The sequence below is a fragment of the Salvia hispanica genome, chromosome 4, assembly GCF_029641045.1.
Source record: "Salvia hispanica isolate PSC_SH4W2 chromosome 4, Shi_PSC_v1, whole genome shotgun sequence".
Taxonomy (NCBI): Eukaryota; Viridiplantae; Streptophyta; class Magnoliopsida; order Lamiales; family Lamiaceae; genus Salvia; species Salvia hispanica.
In genome coordinates this window covers 55,799,510-55,820,288 of record NC_142695.1, presented here as the reverse complement: position 1 = coordinate 55,820,288, position 20,779 = coordinate 55,799,510, and the positions used below count along the sequence as shown (strand labels likewise).

Genomic DNA, 20,779 nt, shown 5'->3' with positions numbered 1-20,779 from the left:
TCACAATATCAAACACAAAAGCAAATTAGTCCCCGGCAACGGCGCCAAAAACTTGACTCAACTTATTTTAACACGAGAAATACCCGCAAGTGTACGGGGCTATCGTAGCATAGACAAGTCAAGAGTATCGTATCCACAGAGACTAAGTGCCGGTTTGAGTACTACGAAGCAATTTAGAACACTATCTAGAAAATCCGGAGAGTTGGTTTTGATTTTTAGAAACAAATAAACATAAACAAGCTAAGAGCGCGCAACCAAGAAAAGTTCCAAATAAGAGAACACGGTAGAGCCTTGGATCCAACTACAACGAACACGATGCGAACAAATCAACAACTTCGATTACCCAATTAAAGTCTCTAGGATTACTAGGAAAGCCGCTAGTCTAGACTAAGCCCTCTCTCGAGTGCACTTAATCAGTTGATTAATCATTAATAATGAAGTCTCCTTCTAATACTCAACAATTAACTCCTTAAAACAAAAGGCTAAAGCCCTCACTCTAGAATTCCTTCTCTCGAATGCAAATTATCTAGGTGTTGTTCATTCTTTTATCAATCCTAATTAGGTATCTCTCGATTACTCAAAACTAGGTCAACAAACCCAAATGGTAGCTAAGCAATTGAGTTGAAAAGGTACAAGAATGAAACAAAGAAATCACAAGAGCAAAGGTAATCAAAAGTCCTTGAATTAATCGAAAGCGTTCATTGTAGTCTTCACCAAAACCCTACGAAAGATTTAGCTACTCATATTCAATACAAATCCATAAGAAGAATCCATAGAAAGAGAATTGAACATAGTAAACTAATAAAAGTACTCCCAAGGGTGAATTGGATGGCAAATCGTCTTCGTCTTCAAACTTGTTGATGACTCGGACTCTTTGTCTCTTCAATCCGCTCTCAAAGGTGGAAGAACTGTTTTTGGGCGTGGGGAGAGTTAGGGTTCTAAATTGAGTTCGAACCCCTTTTATACTTGGAGTGAAAATCAGGGCAATTAGCAAAACACCCGGTCGGGTGATTTGTAGGTATCAAAACACCCGACCGGGTTTTCTTCCCGAAGCCCGCTGTTTTGCAAAACACCCGACCGGGTTTTCCGAGAGATGGAAAACACCCGGTCGGGTTTTCCTCCTGGAGTCCACAATGCTACTTCAAAACACCCGACCGGGTGTTCCGAGAGATGGAAAACACCCGGTCGGGTTTTCCTTCTGGAGAACTCCTCGAATTTCAGCTTCGGCTCGTTTCAACCTGTTTTCATCACAAAACTACGACAAACCCATCAACTCACCTAATTAGTGAATATAAGGTGAAAAACTTGTATTTAACATCTTAAATCATTAAAAGCACTCTTTAATCACCCATAAAACAAGGCTAAAATATGAGTTTGTCACCGCCACCGCCGCCACCGCCCTGCTCTCCACGGCGGCCGGCGGTTCGACCACCGCCGCCGCCACGCCCCCCACCATTTCCGCCGGATCGCCCACATTCGTCGCCGTTTCGCCCCCCAACGCCTTGACTCCGCCCGCGACCGCCTTGAGTACCGGACACCGGAGTATCTGGTGGTGTTCCCATCAACTGTTCCCACGTGAATCTATCAGATTCAGATAGAGGGGATTGGGTGTATTGGAATTGAGAGGATTGGAATTGCTGAGAAGGGTTGTTTATCGCGTCCATATTGGGCCGGTAGTCGCCGAACCCCGATTGGGGACGACCCACGTTCCTCTGCGGCTGAGAGGAGGACTGACCCCGGAGTTGGGGTGTCTGATGCCACGGCGGCGGCGATTGTGGACTCCACAGGTTCGTTGGAGGGGGGGTCGGACTCGATCTCCACGGTTGGGAAGACGAAAATGCGGCAAATCCCGATTCTCCATAGCCGGGAGAATCATCTCCACCTTGCATTTTGTACTTTGAAAATGGTAGGAATTTTTAGGGTTTTAGAATGGAGGAAGATAAAAAAAATTGGAATGAATATAGTATTTATAAATATAATTTTCGAATTTAAAAAAAAAAAAAAAAAAAAAAAAAAAAAAAAAATTGAAAATTGGTGGGCAGGGCCGCGGCTCTCGGCCCCTGCAGTGGCGGGCCGAGCCGCCTGCCCAAGAGCCTCGGCCTGGCCGAGCGCTCGGCCATCGCTCGTCCACCCCCCCTGAGCCGCGTCCAGCCCTCGCCTCAGTAGTGGGGGGCCGCGGGCTGCCCAAGCCCGGGCCGAGAGCCGCGGCTCCCCCACTGTGGATGCTCTAATAACCATCAACATCTTGAATCCTAATAAAAATCAGCTGGATCATATTCATAACCACGTAGTATCATAGAAGTTGCCTTGCAATAAGTCATCATTTGATGAAACATGTTTAGATTGACAAGACTAAGAACTGATTATAAGATCTTTTATTTGGTCAGAACATCTTTTGCCTAGACCGCCTTGTAGATCAAGACCATAGCATCTCTCAAGATGGAGTGTTTCAAGGTAGGGATAGCCATCAAGAATCGCTTCCAGCCCCTCATTCTTGGTCCGTAGCCCCTCAAGTCCGAGGTGGCGCAAATTAGGCATGGTTTTCCCAATTGCAACACCATACTCGATGCTGAATCTTCCATCATCCACATCTTCTGGATACTCGTTATAAACAAATGATTTCAACATGGGGCAAGAGATGCCAATGCTCTCGAATTGTTTGATACTGAGCATTGGCATCTCGATAAGGTGTAACTCTTCCAATTGTGGGAGTTTCTCTAATGCATCATTCAAAGCATCTCCTATTTCATCATACCCTATGAGTGTAAGGCTTCGAAGCTGACTTGATCTGGCAAATTCACATTACTATTTCATTATAAAGCTTTTATCCATAACAAAAACTACACTACTTGTTACATAAAATTGTTGTTCATATTCATCCAACAAGATATAAAAAAAGCAAGTGTTTATTAGCAATAACAAAACATATAGAGAAGAGAATCGTGTTATACCACTCAGCAACGTAATTCAGAAACCCATAGTCTCCAGCGAAACTAGTAACCAATAGGTCGATCAATTATCCCTGGCTACGATCCACTGCAAAACTGTAATATCCCAATCTTTTAGAAGTTAGAATTAGAAATTATATATAATTTTTTTTTAGTAGTGGCTTTATATATATGTATATGCTTTTATTAGTTTTATGTTAGAAAGATAGGAAATAGAAATAGGATAGATTAGAATTAAGAAAAAAAAAAAATGAGATAATGATGGAAATTAGAAAAATAAGAAAAGAAGGAAGAAAATGAATAAATAGGAAACGTGTCTTATGGGGGTAATTAGGGGAAAAAAAAAAGGAGGAGAAGAAAAGAGAAAAAGAAAAAGGAAAATAGAAAAGATTTTGAGAGGGGTTTTGAAAATCAGATTTCATACTTATCTCTCTCTACATAAACTTCTCCCCTCTCTGCAAAAAAAATTTTGACAACTTCTCTACTCCATCCGAACAGCCACCGTGGTATCTCCAATCACTCCACCGAGAAGCATGTAGTACCCACCGCCAATCCAAGCTCTCAATTCCCCCTAGTTTTTCTTAATTTTGGAGCTCAAGTTGAAAATCCACCTCCACTTAGCTTTGCAATTAGTTGAAATTAGAGGTTAGACTTCTCCATAACCTCCTTAATCTTGTTTCTAAGCATAGTAGTGATGTTAATTTGATGTGATTCTTGTTGAGGGAGTCAAAATTAGGGTTCTTGAATTTGGGGGTTTTGTTATTTTGATGCTTGATATTGATTTTGTGTTGATGCATTTGAAACTATACTTTTATTTTAGAATCAGGAAAGGAACTTTTAGAGTAATGTTTTTGATAGCCAATAAGTACACTGATTAAACAGTAGGTTCCTAGGCTTATTTGACAGATCAAAAGAATTTATTTTTCGGCTCATATTTTACCAGAAGTTACCCTTAGATGTCTTCTACGTTGTCACCAAAATTCAGCCTAAACCGAGTTCATATGGATTTATTATGAATTTTCTAAAAGGACTGCCCTGTTTCTGGCGGGTTCTTAAAAAGTATTCATATATCCTAAACGAAAAGGAATTTCAAGCTCAAAATTAATCCTCATAAACCTGACTGTTATATGTTTCGTTTGCAATTGGTTTCATTGATTTTGTACTTATGAGTCGAGCGGAATGATTTTTTCAAAGTTAGTGCTCTCTGCCGTAAATAGTAACTGATAGTAGGGAAAGTGATTTTTGTTAATTTTATTTGAGTGACCTATTGGTGTGAGAGGATTATGAATTTGAGATGTACTTAAAATGATGTGAGTTGAATGAAATAGTATAGAAAGTGAAATAGGTAAAGGTGATTATTTGATTTTACTCGTGTTATTTATAAATTGTATATATGATTGTTTGAAAATTAGGTGAACCGAGTGCGAGCTCAAGTGATAGGGGAAAGGGGCCGATGCAGGGTTAAGTAAACAAGTAGAAGAGTTTTGTTGGCGTGTACAGGTAGTGTACGCGTGTTCTAGAGTTTAATCTATTTAACTTCGAGACATATTGCTACGTTTTCATATGTTTTATCTGCTTGTGCAATAGAGATTATATATGATTGTGTGGATGGTATAACTCAATGACATAAACGAGACATGGAAAGGTAAGATGTGAGAATTATGTTTTGAAATTGTAATTTGGTGTGATATATGATATGCAAAGTGATTTAAATAGCTATACGTGTTGAATAATGTGAAAGCTATCTGGACTAGTTGTTATGCCCCATTGCTTGAGTGAATCACAGGGTATAGTTGGCATGCCATAGGACAACAGTACTGCACACATGTTTGATGCCTTATGATAGGCTATACGAAAGATATATAGCATCTGATAGTATCTCACCCAGATGCCTTATGATAGGTTATACGAAAGATGTACAACATCTGATAGTATCTCACCCAGATGTGGATATAACAGAGGCCCTCATCGGGTTGCTTATAGTGTCCGTGTACCCGTGTTCATCGCTAAGCATAATTTGGGGGTTTATATGTGATATGAATGTGATATGAATGTGATATGGATGTGATATGAATATGATATTTGATTGAGAATTGATGTTTTTGTGCCTTAGATATCTAAATAGTTTTTCCTAAAGCATATTGTTGATTAAGGAAAGGAATTGATAGTTGTATGATATATGTTATGTTGTGCCATATGGTTTGATTAACAGATGGTAAATGGTTGCATTTGACAATATACGACATTCCAGGTAGTAAAGTGTTTGCTTGTGATAGTAATATAGATTGAAGTTGTTAGAGACTTTTATTCTGGAATGCGATTACACTACGGGCTTTTTGAAGCTCACTCCCCCTTTCTTCTCCCTCCTGCAGAGAGTATAGAAGCGAGTGATCTCGCTCGTTGGTAGCTGCACGTGTCAAGTCACCACCTTCCTTTTTGCTGGTACAGTTGGAGTTCTCACGTGGCATGCTTAGGCTAACTTTTGATTGTATATAGTTGGTTTAGAGATGTAAGGTTTTGAAACCTTCTTTCGCTAAAAGGGTTGTAAATAAGTATCAAAACCGGTTAATATTACTCTTGTCATGTATAGTAGAAAAAGGATTTTTAAAATGTTTCGTTACTTATATAATAATGTTGTATGTTGGATGTGTGTAGAAAACAAAAAAAAAAGTTTTGCAGGTTAAATAGGCTTTATCGATCGTACCAGAATGTGACACCACTTATTTGGTTAAAACTAACCGAGTAAGGGGTGTTACATGTTTGGTATCAGAGCCAGGTTAGGTGATTCTCGGGCTTTAGTTGAGTCTTTAATATGTATAGAAGCATGCCATATAGGTTTGAAATCTCTGTGACTTGACACTGCTGCCCTTTTAATAGGATCGAGATGTCAGGTGACGAAGCCTCTAGCTCTTTACAGGTTTCTTCTAAGTCTGAGTCTGAGGAGGTTCCTTTAGCCGACTCTACTGCTCCTATGGCGGGGCAAGATGATATATTACGCACTATGGCGATTGCAATGCAACAGATTGCTAGGAATGTGCCACCAAGTCAATCTTCAATCGTTAAACAGATGCATGAATATCATGCTGAGGACTTCAGAGGTAGACTAGATGATAATCCAACCAAGGCTGAGTACTGGTTGGAACAGTTAGAGCGAATATTTGGCTGCATCACTTGTACACCAGATGAAAAGTTACAGGGTGCAACGACACTTTTGAAAGAAGAGGCTCACAGGTGGTGGGCCAGTGTGGCTCGTGCTACCCTTCCTGAAATGTTGACATGGGATTTCTTTTTGAATAAATTTCGTGAGTGCTATGTGGGGGAACAATACTTAGAAGACCGACGACAAGAATTTCTACAGTTAGTTCAAGGTAGAAGGTCTGTTCAACAGTACGAGATTGAGTTCCGACGTCTTTCACGATATGCACCAGAGATAAATTATTCAAATGCTGATATGTGTCGGAAGTTTAGAAAGGGTCTGAGGAGTATTATCCAAGCTGGACTAGTAGGATTGGAGACGTCAGATTTGACAAAGTTAGCACATGCTGCCCGGACTCTTGAACAACTTAAAGTTACCGAGAAAGTTGAAGAGGGCTCTATGAATCAGGAGAAACGACCTGCAGAATCATCTCACTCGGCTTCTCGATTCTCAGGGAAGAGATTCAGAGACTTCAGAGGTAATAGGAGTTCAACACGTAGTCGATTCCAAGGCCAAAGACCAAGCCAAATGTTAGAGTTTAGGCCTAGGCAACAGGCAACTTCAATGGCTAGTACTGGAGGATCAGGATCAGACAGAGTACCGATGTGCCAACATTGTGGAAGACCTCACCCCGGTGAATGTCGAAAACTTCTGGGGACGTGTTTCTTATGTGGATCTAAGGATCATTACTATAGAAATTGTCCGAGAGGGCAGAATATTCGAGAAGCTTCTGAGACTAGATCAGCGCCAGGGGTGCAACAAGGCCGGGGAATAGGTAGGGGTTTTGGAGCAGCACGAGGACAGAGGGCAACATCTGAGCCCATTCATAGACCAGCACCAAGAGCTCCTTCACGTGCCTATGCTATGCGGACTCGCGACGACTCCGACGCCCCTGATGTCATATTGGGTACCTTTACAGTATTTGATGTGCCTGTTACTGCTTTGATTGATCCCGGTTCTACTCATTCATATATTTGTGATAAACTTATAGAAGAACATAGTTTTCCCTTAGAAAAGACTAAATATGATATCTTAGTGTCAAATCCCCTGGGTATGAGTGTGGTAGTGAATCGAGTTTATAGAAATTGTCCTCTAAATGTCCAAGGATGTCTCTTTTTAGCCAACTTGATGGAGTTACCGTTTCGTGAATTTGACATTATTCTGGGAATGGATTGGTTGTATGTTCACCGTGCTCTAGTTGATTGTTGTAAGAAGAGAATAATATTGTACACACTAGATGATCATGAGGTGATAGTGGTTGGTAAGAGATCAGACTACCTTGATAATGTGATTTCTGTTACTACAGCTCGTAAGCTTGTGGGAAAGGGTTGTGAGGCATATTTAGCTTATATTCTAGATACACGAACAGAGGGTCCGAAGTTAGCTGATATACCTATAGTGTCAGAATATTCTGATGTGTTTCCTGAAGAGTTACCAGGTTTGCCACCAGAACGTGAAGTTGAATTTTCTATTGAAGTTACACCAGGCACCACACCGATATCGATGGCCCCTTACAGAATGGCTCCGACAGAATTGAAAGAATTAAAAGCTCAACTTCAAGAATTGCTTGATCGAGGGTTTGTACGGCCGAGTGTATCACCTTGGGGAGCGCCAGTGTTGTTTGTGAAAAAGAAAGATGGATCCATGAGACTATGTATCGATTATCGACAGTTGAACAAGGTAACTGTTAAAAATAAATATCCTTTGCCTAGAATTGATGATTTATTTGATCAACTGAAGGGAGCAAGCATATTTTCGAAGATTGATCTGCGATCAGGTTACTACCAGTTGAAGGTGAAAGATGATGATGTGTTTAAAACAGCTTTCAGGACTCGTTATGGCCATTATGAATTCAAAGTTATGCCTTTTGGGTTGACGAATGCCCCAGCTGCTTTTATGGATTTGATGAATCGGGTTTTTCAACCATACCTTGATCAGTTTGTAATTGTGTTTATTGATGATATACTTGTGTATTCTAAAACCAGGGATGATCATGAAAGGCATTTGAGAACAGTCTTGCAAATATTGAGAGATAAGCAATTGTATGCAAAGCTTAGTAAGTGTGAATTTTGGCTGACAGAAGTTGCTTTTCTGGGTCATACTATATCAGCAGAAGGAATTCGAGTGGACCCGAAGAAGATTGAAGCTGTTGTGGAATGGAAGTCTCCGAAAAATGTTTCAGAGGTTCGTAGTTTTCTTGGTTTAGCAGGTTATTATCGCAGATTTGTGAAGGGTTTTTCTATTATAGCAAAGCCGATAACTACTTTACTTCAGAAGAATGTGCCCTTTAACTGGAGCGAGAAATGTCAGGTAAGTTTTGATAAACTAAAGGCGATTTTGACAGAGGCACCTGTACTAATTCAACCTGAATCGGGAAAGGAGTACACTGTATTTAGTGATGCATCGCATAATGGTTTAGGTTGTGTATTGATGCAAGAAGGTAAGGTAGTAGCTTATGCTTCCCGGCAATTGAAAACACATGAGAGAAATTATCCCACACATGATCTAGAATTGGCAGCCGTTGTATTTGCCTTGAAGATTTGGAGACACTACTTATACGGTGAAAGATGTTATATCTACACAGATCACAAGAGTCTTAAGTATCTACTTACACAAAAAGAACTCAATTTGAGGCAGAGAAGATGGGTAGAGTTACTTAAAGATTATGATTGTGTGATTGATTATCATCCAGGGAAGGCCAATGTTGTGGCAGATGCACTTAGCAGGAAATCAATTGCAGCTTTGAGAGCGATGAATGCACGACTAGAGGTATCAGATGATGGAAATCTTGTGGCAGAACTTAGAGTGAGATCGACACTGATTCAGCGGGTTAAAGATTCTCAAAAGAATGATGATAAGGTGAAGATTAAGTTTGATCAGATCTCTCAAGGGAAGACACATGGATTCGATCAAAGTCCCGAGGGATACTTATATTTCAAAAGAAGATTGTATGTGCCAGATGATAAAGAGTTGAAGAACGATATACTCCAGGAAGCGCACAACAGTTTATACTCTATGCATCCCGGAGGAAATAAAATGTATCGTGACTTGAGGGAATTCTATTGGTGGCATGGTATGAAGAGAGATATTACAGAATATGTGGCAAGGTGCTTAACATGTCAACAAGTCAAAGCTGAACATCAAGTTCCGTCAGGTTTATTACAGCCAATCACTGTACCAGAATGGAAGTGGGATCGAATCACGATGGATTTTGTTGTAGGATTGCCCTTATCACCTCGGAAGAAAGATTCAGTTTGGGTAATTGTTGATCGATTGACCAAATCAGCTCATTTTCTTGCGGTAAGAACTGATTATTCATTAGAGAAGTTAGCTGAACTTTATATTAGTGAAATTGTGAGATTACATGGAGTACCTAGCTCGATTATATCTGACAGAGATCCACGATTCACTTCGAGATTCTGGAATAAATTTCAAGAAGCTTTGGGTTCTCGACTACACCTTAGTACAGCTTTTCACCCACAGACAGATGGTCAATCGGAACGAGTAATACAGATTTTAGAAGACATGTTGAGAAGTTGCGTCATCATCTTTGAAGGTAGTTGGGAAAAATACTTGCCATTGGTGGAATTTGCATATAACAACAGTTTCCAATCTAGTATTCAGATGGCTCCATACGAAGCATTGTATGGCCGTAAATGTCGAACACCGTTATGTTGGACAGAGCTAAGCGAGAACAAGATAGTGGGCCCTGAAATTGTACAAGAGACGGAAGAAAAAGTCAGATTGATACGAAATCGACTGAAAGAAGCATCAGATAGGCAGAAATCTTATGCAGATTTGAAGAGGAAAGACATTGAATTCTGTGTTGGTGACAAAGTGTTTTTGAAAGTATCTCCTTGGAAGAAAGTACTGCGATTTGGAAAGAAAGGAAAGCTGAGTCCAAGATTTATTGGGCCCTATGAGATATTAGAACGTGTTGGTCCAGTAGCATACCGACTTGCATTACCACCTGATCTAGAAAAGATACATAATGTGTTCCATGTTTCGATGTTGAGGAGATACAGATCAGATCCTTCTCATGTTATCCGGGCTGAATCGATTGAAATACAACCAGACTTGACATACGAAGAAGAACCGGTTCAGATTCTAGCAAGAGAGGTCAAAGAGCTCAGAAATAAAAGGATAGCACTTGTTAAAGTACTTTGGCGAAGTCATAATATAGAAGAAGCCACATGGGAACCGGAAGATACGATGAGACAGCAGTACCCCTACCTTTTTAAGTCAGGTATCAATTTCAGGGACGAAATTTCCTAAGTGGGGGAGAGTTGTAATATCCCAATCTTTTAGAAGTTAGAATTAGAAATTATATATAATTTTTTTTTAGTAGTGGCTTTATATATATGTATATGCTTTTATTAGTTTTATGTTAGAAAGATAGGAAATAGAAATAGGATAGATTAGAATTAAGAAAAAAAAAAAATGAGATAATGATGGAAATTAGAAAAATAAGAAAAGAAGGAAGAAAATGAATAAATAGGAAACGTGTCTTATGGGGGTAATTAGGGGAAAAAAAAAAGGAGGAGAAGAAAAGAGAAAAAGAAAAAGGAAAATAGAAAAGATTTTGAGAGGGGTTTTGAAAATCAGATTTCATACTTATCTCTCTCTACATAAACTTCTCCCCTCTCTGCAAAAAAAATTTTGACAACTTCTCTACTCCATCCGAACAGCCACCGTGGTATCTCCAATCACTCCACCGAGAAGCATGTAGTACCCACCGCCAATCCAAGCTCTCAATTCCCCCTAGTTTTTCTTAATTTTGGAGCTCAAGTTGAAAATCCACCTCCACTTAGCTTTGCAATTAGTTGAAATTAGAGGTTAGACTTCTCCATAACCTCCTTAATCTTGTTTCTAAGCATAGTAGTGATGTTAATTTGATGTGATTCTTGTTGAGGGAGTCAAAATTAGGGTTCTTGAATTTGGGGGTTTTGTTATTTTGATGCTTGATATTGATTTTGTGTTGATGCATTTGAAACTATACTTTTATTTTAGAATCAGGAAAGGAACTTTTAGAGTAATGTTTTTGATAGCCAATAAGTACACTGATTAAACAGTAGGTTCCTAGGCTTATTTGACAGATCAAAAGAATTTATTTTTCGGCTCATATTTTACCAGAAGTTACCCTTAGATGTCTTCTACGTTGTCACCAAAATTCAGCCTAAACCGATTTCATATGGATTTATTATGAATTTTCTAAAAGGACTGCCCTGTTTCTGGCGGGTTCTTAAAAAGTATTCATATATCCTAAACGAAAAGGAATTTCAAGCTCAAAATTAATCCTCATAAACCTGACTGTTATATGTTTCGTTTGCAATTGGTTTCATTGATTTTGGACTTATGAGTCGAGCGGAATGATTTTTTCAAAGTTAGTGCTCTCTGCCGTAAATAGTAACTGATAGTAGGGAAAGTGATTTTTGTTAATTTTATTTGAGTGACCTATTGGTGTGAGAGGATTATGAATTTGAGATGTACTTAAAATGATGTGAGTTGAATGAAATAGTATATAAAGTGAAATAGGTAAAGGTGATTATTTGATTTTACTCGTGTTATTTATAAATTGTATATATGATTGTTTGAAAATTAGGTGAACCGAGTGCGAGCTCAAGTGATAGGGGAAAGGGGCCGATGCAGGGTTAAGTAAACAAGTAGAAGAGTTTTGTTGGCGTGTACAGGTAGTGTACGCGTGTTCTAGAGTTTAATCTATTTAACTTCGAGACATATTGCTACGTTTTCATATGTTTTATCTGCTTGTGCAATAGAGATTATATATGATTGTGTGGATGGTATAACTCAATGACATAAACGAGACATGGAAAGGTAAGATGTGAGAATTATGTTTTGAAATTGTAATTTGGTGTGATATATGATATGCAAAGTGATTTAAATAGCTATACGTGTTGAATAATGTGAAAGCTATCTGGACTAGTTGTTATGCCCCATTGCTTGAGTGAATCACAGGGTATAGTTGGCATGCCATAGGACAACAGTACTGCACACATGTTTGATGCCTTATGATAGGCTATACGAAAGATATATAGCATCTGATAGTATCTCACCCAGATGCCTTATGATAGGTTATACGAAAGATGTACAACATCTGATAGTATCTCACCCAGATGTGGATATAACAGAGGCCCTCATCGGGTTGCTTATAGTGTCCGTGTACCCGTGTTCATCGCTAAGCATAATTTGGGGGTTTATATGTGATATGAATGTGATATGGATGTGATATGAATATGATATTTGATTGAGAATTGATGTTTTTGTGCCTTAGATATCTAAATAGTTTTTCCTAAAGCATATTGTTGATTAAGGAAAGGAATTGATAGTTGTATGATATATGTTATGTTGTGCCATATGGTTTGATTAACAGATGGTAAATGGTTGCATTTGACAATATACGACATTCCAGGTAGTAAAGTGTTTGCTTGTGATAGTAATATAGATTGAAGTTGTTAGAGACTTTTATTCTGGAATGCGATTACACTACGGGCTTTTTGAAGCTCACTCCCCCTTTCTTCTCCCTCCTGCAGAGAGTATAGAAGCGAGTGATCTCGCTCGTTGGTAGCTGCACGTGTCAAGTCACCACCTTCCTTTTTGCTGGTACAGTTGGAGTTCTCACGTGGCATGCTTAGGCTAACTTTTGATTGTATATAGTTGGTTTAGAGATGTAAGGTTTTGAAACCTTCTTTCGCTAAAAGGGTTGTAAATAAGTATCAAAACCGGTTAATATTACTCTTGTCATGTATAGTAGAAAAAGGATTTTTAAAATGTTTCGTTACTTATATAATAATGTTGTATGTTGGATGTGTGTAGAAAACAAAAAAAAAAGTTTTGCAGGTTAAATAGGCTTTATCGATCGTACCAGAATGTGACACCACTTATTTGGTTAAAACTAACCGAGTAAGGGGTGTTACAAAAACGGCATATGTCATCGAATTCCTCGTTCCCCCATTGTTGACTATCCAAATCAATCACGCGCCACAAGGAGGGATTCTTGCAGATTCTCCACCATGTACTGCACACCAACTGCGCTCTCATCATATCATCAATGCGCAGCCTTTGCAGGATATTCATTGTCAAATCATCAGGCAGTTCGGTCCATGGCAGCGATGATGGTGCGTCTGAGTAGGAAGAGGCGAACATCTTCGATTTTTTGTTGATTAGGTTTCCATGATGGTATTCATTCTCCATACGTATGAATTGATTTTTCATTAGGAGTAATTGACTTCACCGCAAGAACTCAATGAATTGAGAATTTATGAGTATGAGAACTAAATTTAAAATTATTGTTCAAAATCTGCCTTTTTTTAGTTCAACAATGAAACCTTTACCCAAGCACAGGAAGTTCCTAAACTTAAAGGAAAATAACTATAAACAAAATAAACAAAAAATGAAAACCTAAATTGATAAAAGGAAAAACAGTTACTCTTAATATTTTTCATCTACTAATTCTACTAAATAGGAAGTGAATAAAATCTAAAATATAGCTTGCTTAGGCCATCCACAACGCTTGTCTCTTATCCGTCTCTTAATCATCTCATCTCTTAACTATTCATGGGCCCCACTATACTTTTCAGCTCATCTCTTAACTAAGAGACAGCACCTGCAACCCTCCATCTCTTAACCGTCTCTTAACCATCTCTTAACTATTCATTCAATTTCATTTTTTATTTTTAATTTCAACAAATTCAATTAATAAAAACACACTTCATTAAAATAAAATAAATATTACAACTTAAAATCCTAAAAAATAAAAAAAGTACATAATTTAAAATCCTAAAAAAAAAAAAAAACTACTCCGCCGGCGAATCATCATCCCCCGAAGTCGGCGGTACAACTATAACAAGTTGAGCTCTCATATACTCAATTCCGGCCATATGGGCTACAACTTGGCCAGGATTCAATTTTGAGAGGTCTGCCATCGTGGCGACTAGGTACATGGACATTAGGGTGTGCGAGCCCGTGCTCGTGCCCGTGCCGGAGCCCGAGCCCGAGCCCGCCTGGCTTGGTCCGCCGCGGCCCATCCCTCTCGCTCTCGCTCTCCCCCTGGCTCTAGCCGCCTTCGCCGCCTTGGTCCCTTGCGACCGACGTCGTGCACCGGAAGAAGAGCCCCCTACATCATCGGTTGGTGTGCCCTCACGTGAGGTGTTGCCTTCGCCGCCATCACTAGACGAGTAGTGGCCACGCACCCTGTGCTTCGTGCGTTTTTCGAGACCGAGCTCGACTCGACACTGCCAGCCCACCTGTCAAGGTGGTGGACTTGCGACCAAACATCGACAAGCTTGAAATCTTTGCCGACGTCGTCTTTGAAGACCCGCAACGCCGCTCTCAGAATGTTGGCTCCACTGGCTCCGCTCTGATAATTCGCCTCTTCTCCCCTGTATATGGCGCAGAATTTTTTGACATCTCTGTCGCATCAGTCCCAATGATTGCGGAGCATCTTCACGTTGCAGGGAACGGTATTTGTCGGCCTTCGGGCGTTGTAAACTTCGGTGACTTTTTGCCAAAAGCACTTGTGGGTTTGTTGATTCCCGACGACAGGATCGTATGAGACGCTGATCCAAGCGTCGTACAGAGCCAACGTCTCGGCTTGGCTGTATGCATGACGGCTGCCGTCTCTACCAACCTCTGCAGCCGCTGTCTCCTCTTCCTCCTCAGCATTGACGCCGAGAGTGAGGTTGATCCTGCCGGAGCCGGAGCCGGAGCCACCACCAATTGGCCAGTCGGGCAAACTGCGATCAGGCGCCAAAAAATTCTCCGGAATTTGGGATAATCCCGGCGATTGCCCGTACCTCTGGGGGGAGGGACGATAGTATGCATCCACATCAAAATGTGGTGTTTGGTACGCCGGCAGGGTGGTCGAGCCTTGGATGCCCGGCGACGAACCGGGAGTACCCAAACAGTTGTACATGCTCGCCCAATCGTCGAACGAGTTCAAGTCGAACCCGCCGGAGCGCCGTCTGCCGGAGCTGCTGGAGTTTCCATCGGGACATTTTTTCAACAATTTGAGAGTAGTGTTTGGTGTAAAATGGAAGAGGAATGAGGAATGAAAGTTGTGTTTGAGTGTAAAATGGTGAATGGAGTGTGGAGTATATTTATAGAAGAATAAAAAATAAATTAAAAAAAAATAAAAATAAAAAAAAATTTGAAAAATTCAACCGTTTGGTCCCCAACGGTCATTTGACCGTTTGAAAATTTATTTTTTTTTTAATTAAATTCGATTTTTTCGAATTTATAAAAAAAAATTATTACGTCATAAATACGACGCCTACTCGCGGGCCGGCGAGTGGGCGTCACGCAACGCTCCAGCGCGCTCCACGTGGGCGCGCGCGTCGTCTCGCCAGCTCGAGGCCGGCCTCGCCGTGTCGCGTCGCGCGACGAGATGTCTCGTCTCGTCGAGACGAGATGAGCCTCGCAACGCTGACTCGATGCTGGCTCGTCTCGTCGAGACGAGACCGAGCCAAACACTGACGGACCTAGGTGGGGTCGAGTGGGATCGACCGACCCACCGTGGTCCTACGAGCACTGCCGGAAACTGCATTCTTGGACCTCGGAGATCCCGCACAACTCCATCTTCGACCCCATCGAGCTCCGCCTTGACCGCGAGTGGCGGACTTCCACCACAATTCTTCAGCCTTTGCAGTAAATAAAATGGGAGATAAAGAAAATTCGTGAGTAAAATAGAATAGATGAGTGAGATGGAGAGAGAGATGAACACAGGGAAAGAGCAGAGAGTTCAGACGAAGAAGAAGATACGTTTAATGCTTATTTTATTTAATTAAATGGGCTAAATATATGGGCCCATTATTGAATTAGTTGCTACCGTATGATAATAAAAGATAGATCCATTGATTAATGGAAGATAATTATATTATATTTATATTTTATTTTATTTATTGATTTTTTTTTCAATTATTGATAAACATGAAAGTATTTATTTAAAAAATATTTAAATATATCATTAAAAATAAATATTTAAATTAGAATAGTATACTCCCTCCGTCCGCCATTAGGAGTCTCATTCATTGGCGGTACGGGTTTCAAGAAATGTTAAGAAAAATGGGTGGAAAAAAGTTAGTGGAATAGAGGTCTCACTTGTACTTCTAAATCATCGGGCTCACGGTTGTGATCCATGAAAGCTAATGTTTCGATTAAATAAAGGTACTGATAAGGTGCATGTCATCGGCGGCGCAGCTCGATCCATGGCGGCGACACCGGAAGCGGAGGCGAGGCTGAGGCAGCCACCGTCGGAATTGGAAGCTCAGTTTGCATCATCAGCTCGGTCGATTCTGATTTTGCTCCCTTGCTCAACATCTTCAATGATTATATGTTAGGTTGATTTTGGAGGTATATCATGTTATTATATATATATACACATGCTAATGACAATTGACATGATTGTATTGAAAACTGAAATAAGAGGCTCTTCGGTAACTGCCCACGACTCTTCTTATTCCTGTTTTAAATATGGACAAATTCAATAAATGAGTTTGAGCTTTCAAGATTAATTAAATGATTATTGAACGAAGAGAAGACTCATATGAATATCACTATTTTCTTTTCAATAAATCTATTTGATCATATTTTACACAACCAAAAACTAGTATATTTGAAAAAAAAATAGATTTATTTATGCATTTAATTAAAATATATCGATGCATACATAGAATATGGAAAGTGCATAATATTGTGGTCATATATTTATTATTTTAATATATAATTAATACATCAAATTAGTAATATAGCTTTATTTTGATTGTAGAAAGTTTGGTTATTTATTATTACTCTTTCTTTTTTTTTTCATTTGTTTTAATTGAATCTTGGTATGAGACAACACGAAAAGAAAAATATTATACTTTTAATGGGACGGAAGGAGTATATTATTTCTAAATAAATAATAAAAGATAACATTGACTTTCAATTTATACTAACTATACTCTAATTAAAGACCAAAATAAAAGAGGTGCTATTATATTACGGAGAAAGATAATGAGCTAGGATCCTAACCAAGTCATGGAAAACAATATATAGAAGTTTTAACATGCCCTTCACGTGTGGCCGAAATAACATATCACACTTTTATCACATGAGAAGGCAAGAAAAAGAGATTAAAAAATAAAATCTAGACTTGTGCTCGCTCTAATACTCATAAGATACAACTCTTTCAACCGTGGAAGTTTTTTTTGACTGTCTCAGTCAAAAGTTAAAAACAGTTCCTTGCAGGATATTAGCAGTCAAATCGTCACATCCATTGTCATTAAATTACCTAAACTAACATTATAAAGTAACTAAGATAAAATATGAATTAACAAATTCAATATAATTAAAAACATATTTTCAAATTTATAATAATGCATGAAAGAGTTGAATTTTCTAATTGATTAATCCATTGCTATATTTTATTAATAAAAAAATTTTAAGCAAATACAGTGAATATAAATTGAAGATTTATTTATTCATTACCAAAATCAATATTAACATGTCGAATAAATTGCTGGAAGAAAAAAAAAAGCAAAATAAACCAAGACCAATCATCTATCGAGCAAGATTAGGATTTCAAGTTGAGCATATACACAGATTGCAATCTAATCAGGTTTTTTTCAACATTTTTCTTGTCCTAAAAACATTTGAAAATATCCACATAAAAAAACACAATAAAATCCACAGAACTAAAGCAACCAAGACGCTAAAAGTTGCAGAACAAAAGATCCAATACTATCAACCCAAGAGTTAAATTGTTAGAAATGTACAGCTCCAAGAAATAAAAGCCAAAATTCTAAAGCAATAACTTAATACACCAAAAACTACAAGCTTTCAACCCATGCTTAATCTTAAATACTTGCACATGAACTAAATGCAAAAAGAGTTTTCCCAATCATCATACCATTACCATAAAACTGGATCAAGCCCATGTTCGGATCCCGAACCGTCGTGGATCTTTACCAGAGCATCCCCCAGCATCAAGTGATTCGAGACAAGGGCACGACCCTTCATATTCCTTTGAGTATTTAAAATTAAAAATAGTCAAATCAAAAAATATTAATAATAGTTCCAGAAAGAAAGAAGACTAAAAGACGCACTACTTTTAATGTGATACGTCTAATTAATTGTTTTATTTATTTGTAAATCAGTAGATCTTTGGTTAGTATGAAAGAAACTGTTGTTTCATATAGAGTTTTTCCCTTTTAATGCTAAATAGGATAATCTTCTCAAATTGAAGTATAAAATTTTAATTGTCCCATGATACTCAAAGTTAACTCAATATCATTTGCATCAACACTCCAAATAATACGATACTACTATCATTTTTACCAAAACAATGACATTTTATAGGTACAGTACATAATATTTGACACTGGTATTTTATAACTTATCATTCATTGTGAGACAATTACAAAAGTTAAAATATTACACACTCCGCTCTTTAAAAGTAAACACTTTTGAAATTACATAAATTTTAATGCAAAATTAATAAAATAAGATATCTACAAAAAGAAAAATATTTTAGTAGAAAATAAGTCCTATCTCATTACAAAGAATGAAATTTTTCATAGAATAAATTTAAACTAGCTAGCAAAACATGACACCTGTATCAAATGTTTGTTAAATTTATTTTAGAATAAATTAGTAGGAGTAATTATTAAATTTCAATATTGATATAATTTAAAATTTTCTTATCTAAAAAGAAAAAGGCCAATAAGATTTCCTTTTTAAGTTAATTTATTTTTCTATGTAAATTTTCTCATATGAAAACTAAAATTTAGCAGATAAGCTTTCCTTTTTAAGGTAACTAGCATGCAATTTAACATCATAATATAATTATATGAATTTGAAATGTAATAAATGTATATAAATAGGCAAGCTTTAGCTCGACCAATTTCAAAATATAAAATTAAAATCACACGAAAAGGTACCGCTGAGCCATGAAGTTTAGGAAGCCATCCATTTCAAAACAGGCAAGCTTTAGCTCGACCAATTGTCCCTCGCTAAGATCCACTGCAAAGCGGCAAATGTTCCAAAATCTGTCAGCTGTGCAATCGCAAAAGCCCCCAAGTTTGTGGGGCCCGCAGCGGCAAATGTTCCTGGCCGTGTAACTTTGTTGTATCATATCGATCACGCGCCACATGGCAGGATTCTTGCTGACTCTCCACCATGTCCTGCAGACTAGCTGCGCACCCATTACTATCTCTTCGGTGTCCAACCTTTGCACGGTATTCTCCGTCAAATCGTCGGGCAGTTCGGTCCATGGCAGCGATGGTGGAGGCGCAGCCATGCTCAAAATCTTTGATTTCTAGGGTTGGGAGTGAATTGAAGGAGTTTAGTTTATATCTTTTCTTTTTGTTAGGATATTATTGTATTTCCGCATAATATAAATGTGTACGAGACCTTTATTTTATTCAATCAATTAGTTTGGACGATAATTGTCTAATCGACGGAAATTTCCCCACGAACGAACCAGTATCTTCATCGTGACAAAGTTAGTTAAATTAATTAAAACTTCGGAAATTATTCTGTGATCTAAAAGAGATTAATTGTTTAATTGATTCATTAATGATTATTAGTACGGCAAAATATAAATTTATAATGTCAATTAAGAACACAACAGTGAAGCAAAAAAAGAAAAATTGGGTTAACAACTTTCGAATTCGTAGCCAAATTTTGTCAGATTAAAATTTATAAAAATTGAACCTTGAAAGCTAATTCAATATTTTTCTCATCCTAAACAAGCATTTGAAAATATCCATACAACAAACACGATAAATGCCAAGAACTAAAGCAATTAGCAGAGTACGAAGATGAGGCCGATTAGATTCTTTCATAATCCAATACATATACTCCCTGAATCTGATATAGGCAGAATCTTTGGACCAGAGCCTCACATCTTTTATTTGCTCATGACATCTTTTGAGGAGATCCTCTTGTATATTGAAACTACAACATCCCCGGAGATCAAGTGATTCGAGGTGGGGGCAGCCATCGAGAATCGCTTCCAGCCCCTTACTTCCCATCCGCTGTCCGAAAATTCGGAGATGACACAGATTAGGCATGGTTTTTCCAATTGCTACAGCATGTTCAGAAATTTCGCGTTTCTCGCCCCAACAGTTGCTAAAGCTAAATGTGATTGTACTAGATTCTTGATTTGGAATCTGACGGGTTGAATGTGAATGATTTCAATATTCGGCAAGAGTAGCCAATGACTTTAAAATCTCCGGGATAAAAGCGAAGCCTCGTGATAAGGTGCAACTCTTCCAATTGTCTGAGTTCTTTAAGTGCCAATATTAAAGCAGCTGTTGTTGCACCATAGTTGTCGAGTGTAAGGCAACGTAGCTGACTTAATCTGTCAAAAGAGTAAAATAATACTCCCTCCGTCCCCCATTAGGAGTCACTTTTTTCCATTTCGGTCCGTCCCCAATTAAGAGTCACACTTCATTTTTACCATAAATGGTAGTAGGTCTCACATTCCACTAACTCACTTCACTCACATTTTATTATAAAACCAATATAAAAAAGTGGGTCCCACATTCCACTAACTTTTTCAACCAACTTTTCTTTACATTTCTTAAAACCCGTGCCCGGTCAAACCATGACTCCTAATGGGGGACGGAGGGAGTAT

General features: G+C 38.5%; 1 protein-coding gene and 1 long non-coding RNA gene across 2 annotated transcripts; one reads left to right on the top strand and one right to left on the bottom strand.

Moving 5' to 3' along the window:
* Positions 1 to 2,352: 2,352 nt before the first annotated feature.
* LOC148929543 (F-box protein SKIP19-like) lies at positions 2,353 to 19,438 on the bottom strand. The gene is made up of 2 exons (XM_089056917.1): positions 19,080 to 19,438; positions 2,353 to 2,788 (listed from the first exon to the last, which is right to left on the bottom strand). The coding sequence occupies exons 1-2, from the start codon at positions 19,436 to 19,438 to the stop codon at positions 2,353 to 2,355; spliced, it is 795 nt and encodes a 264-aa protein (XP_088913043.1).
* Positions 3,178 to 5,531, top strand: LOC125207607 (uncharacterized). Its single transcript, XR_016137614.1, has 3 exons — positions 3,178 to 3,593; positions 4,361 to 4,448; positions 5,323 to 5,531. It is a non-coding gene; the product is annotated as an uncharacterized LOC125207607 (long non-coding RNA).
* Positions 19,439 to 20,779: the final 1,341 nt, after the last annotated feature.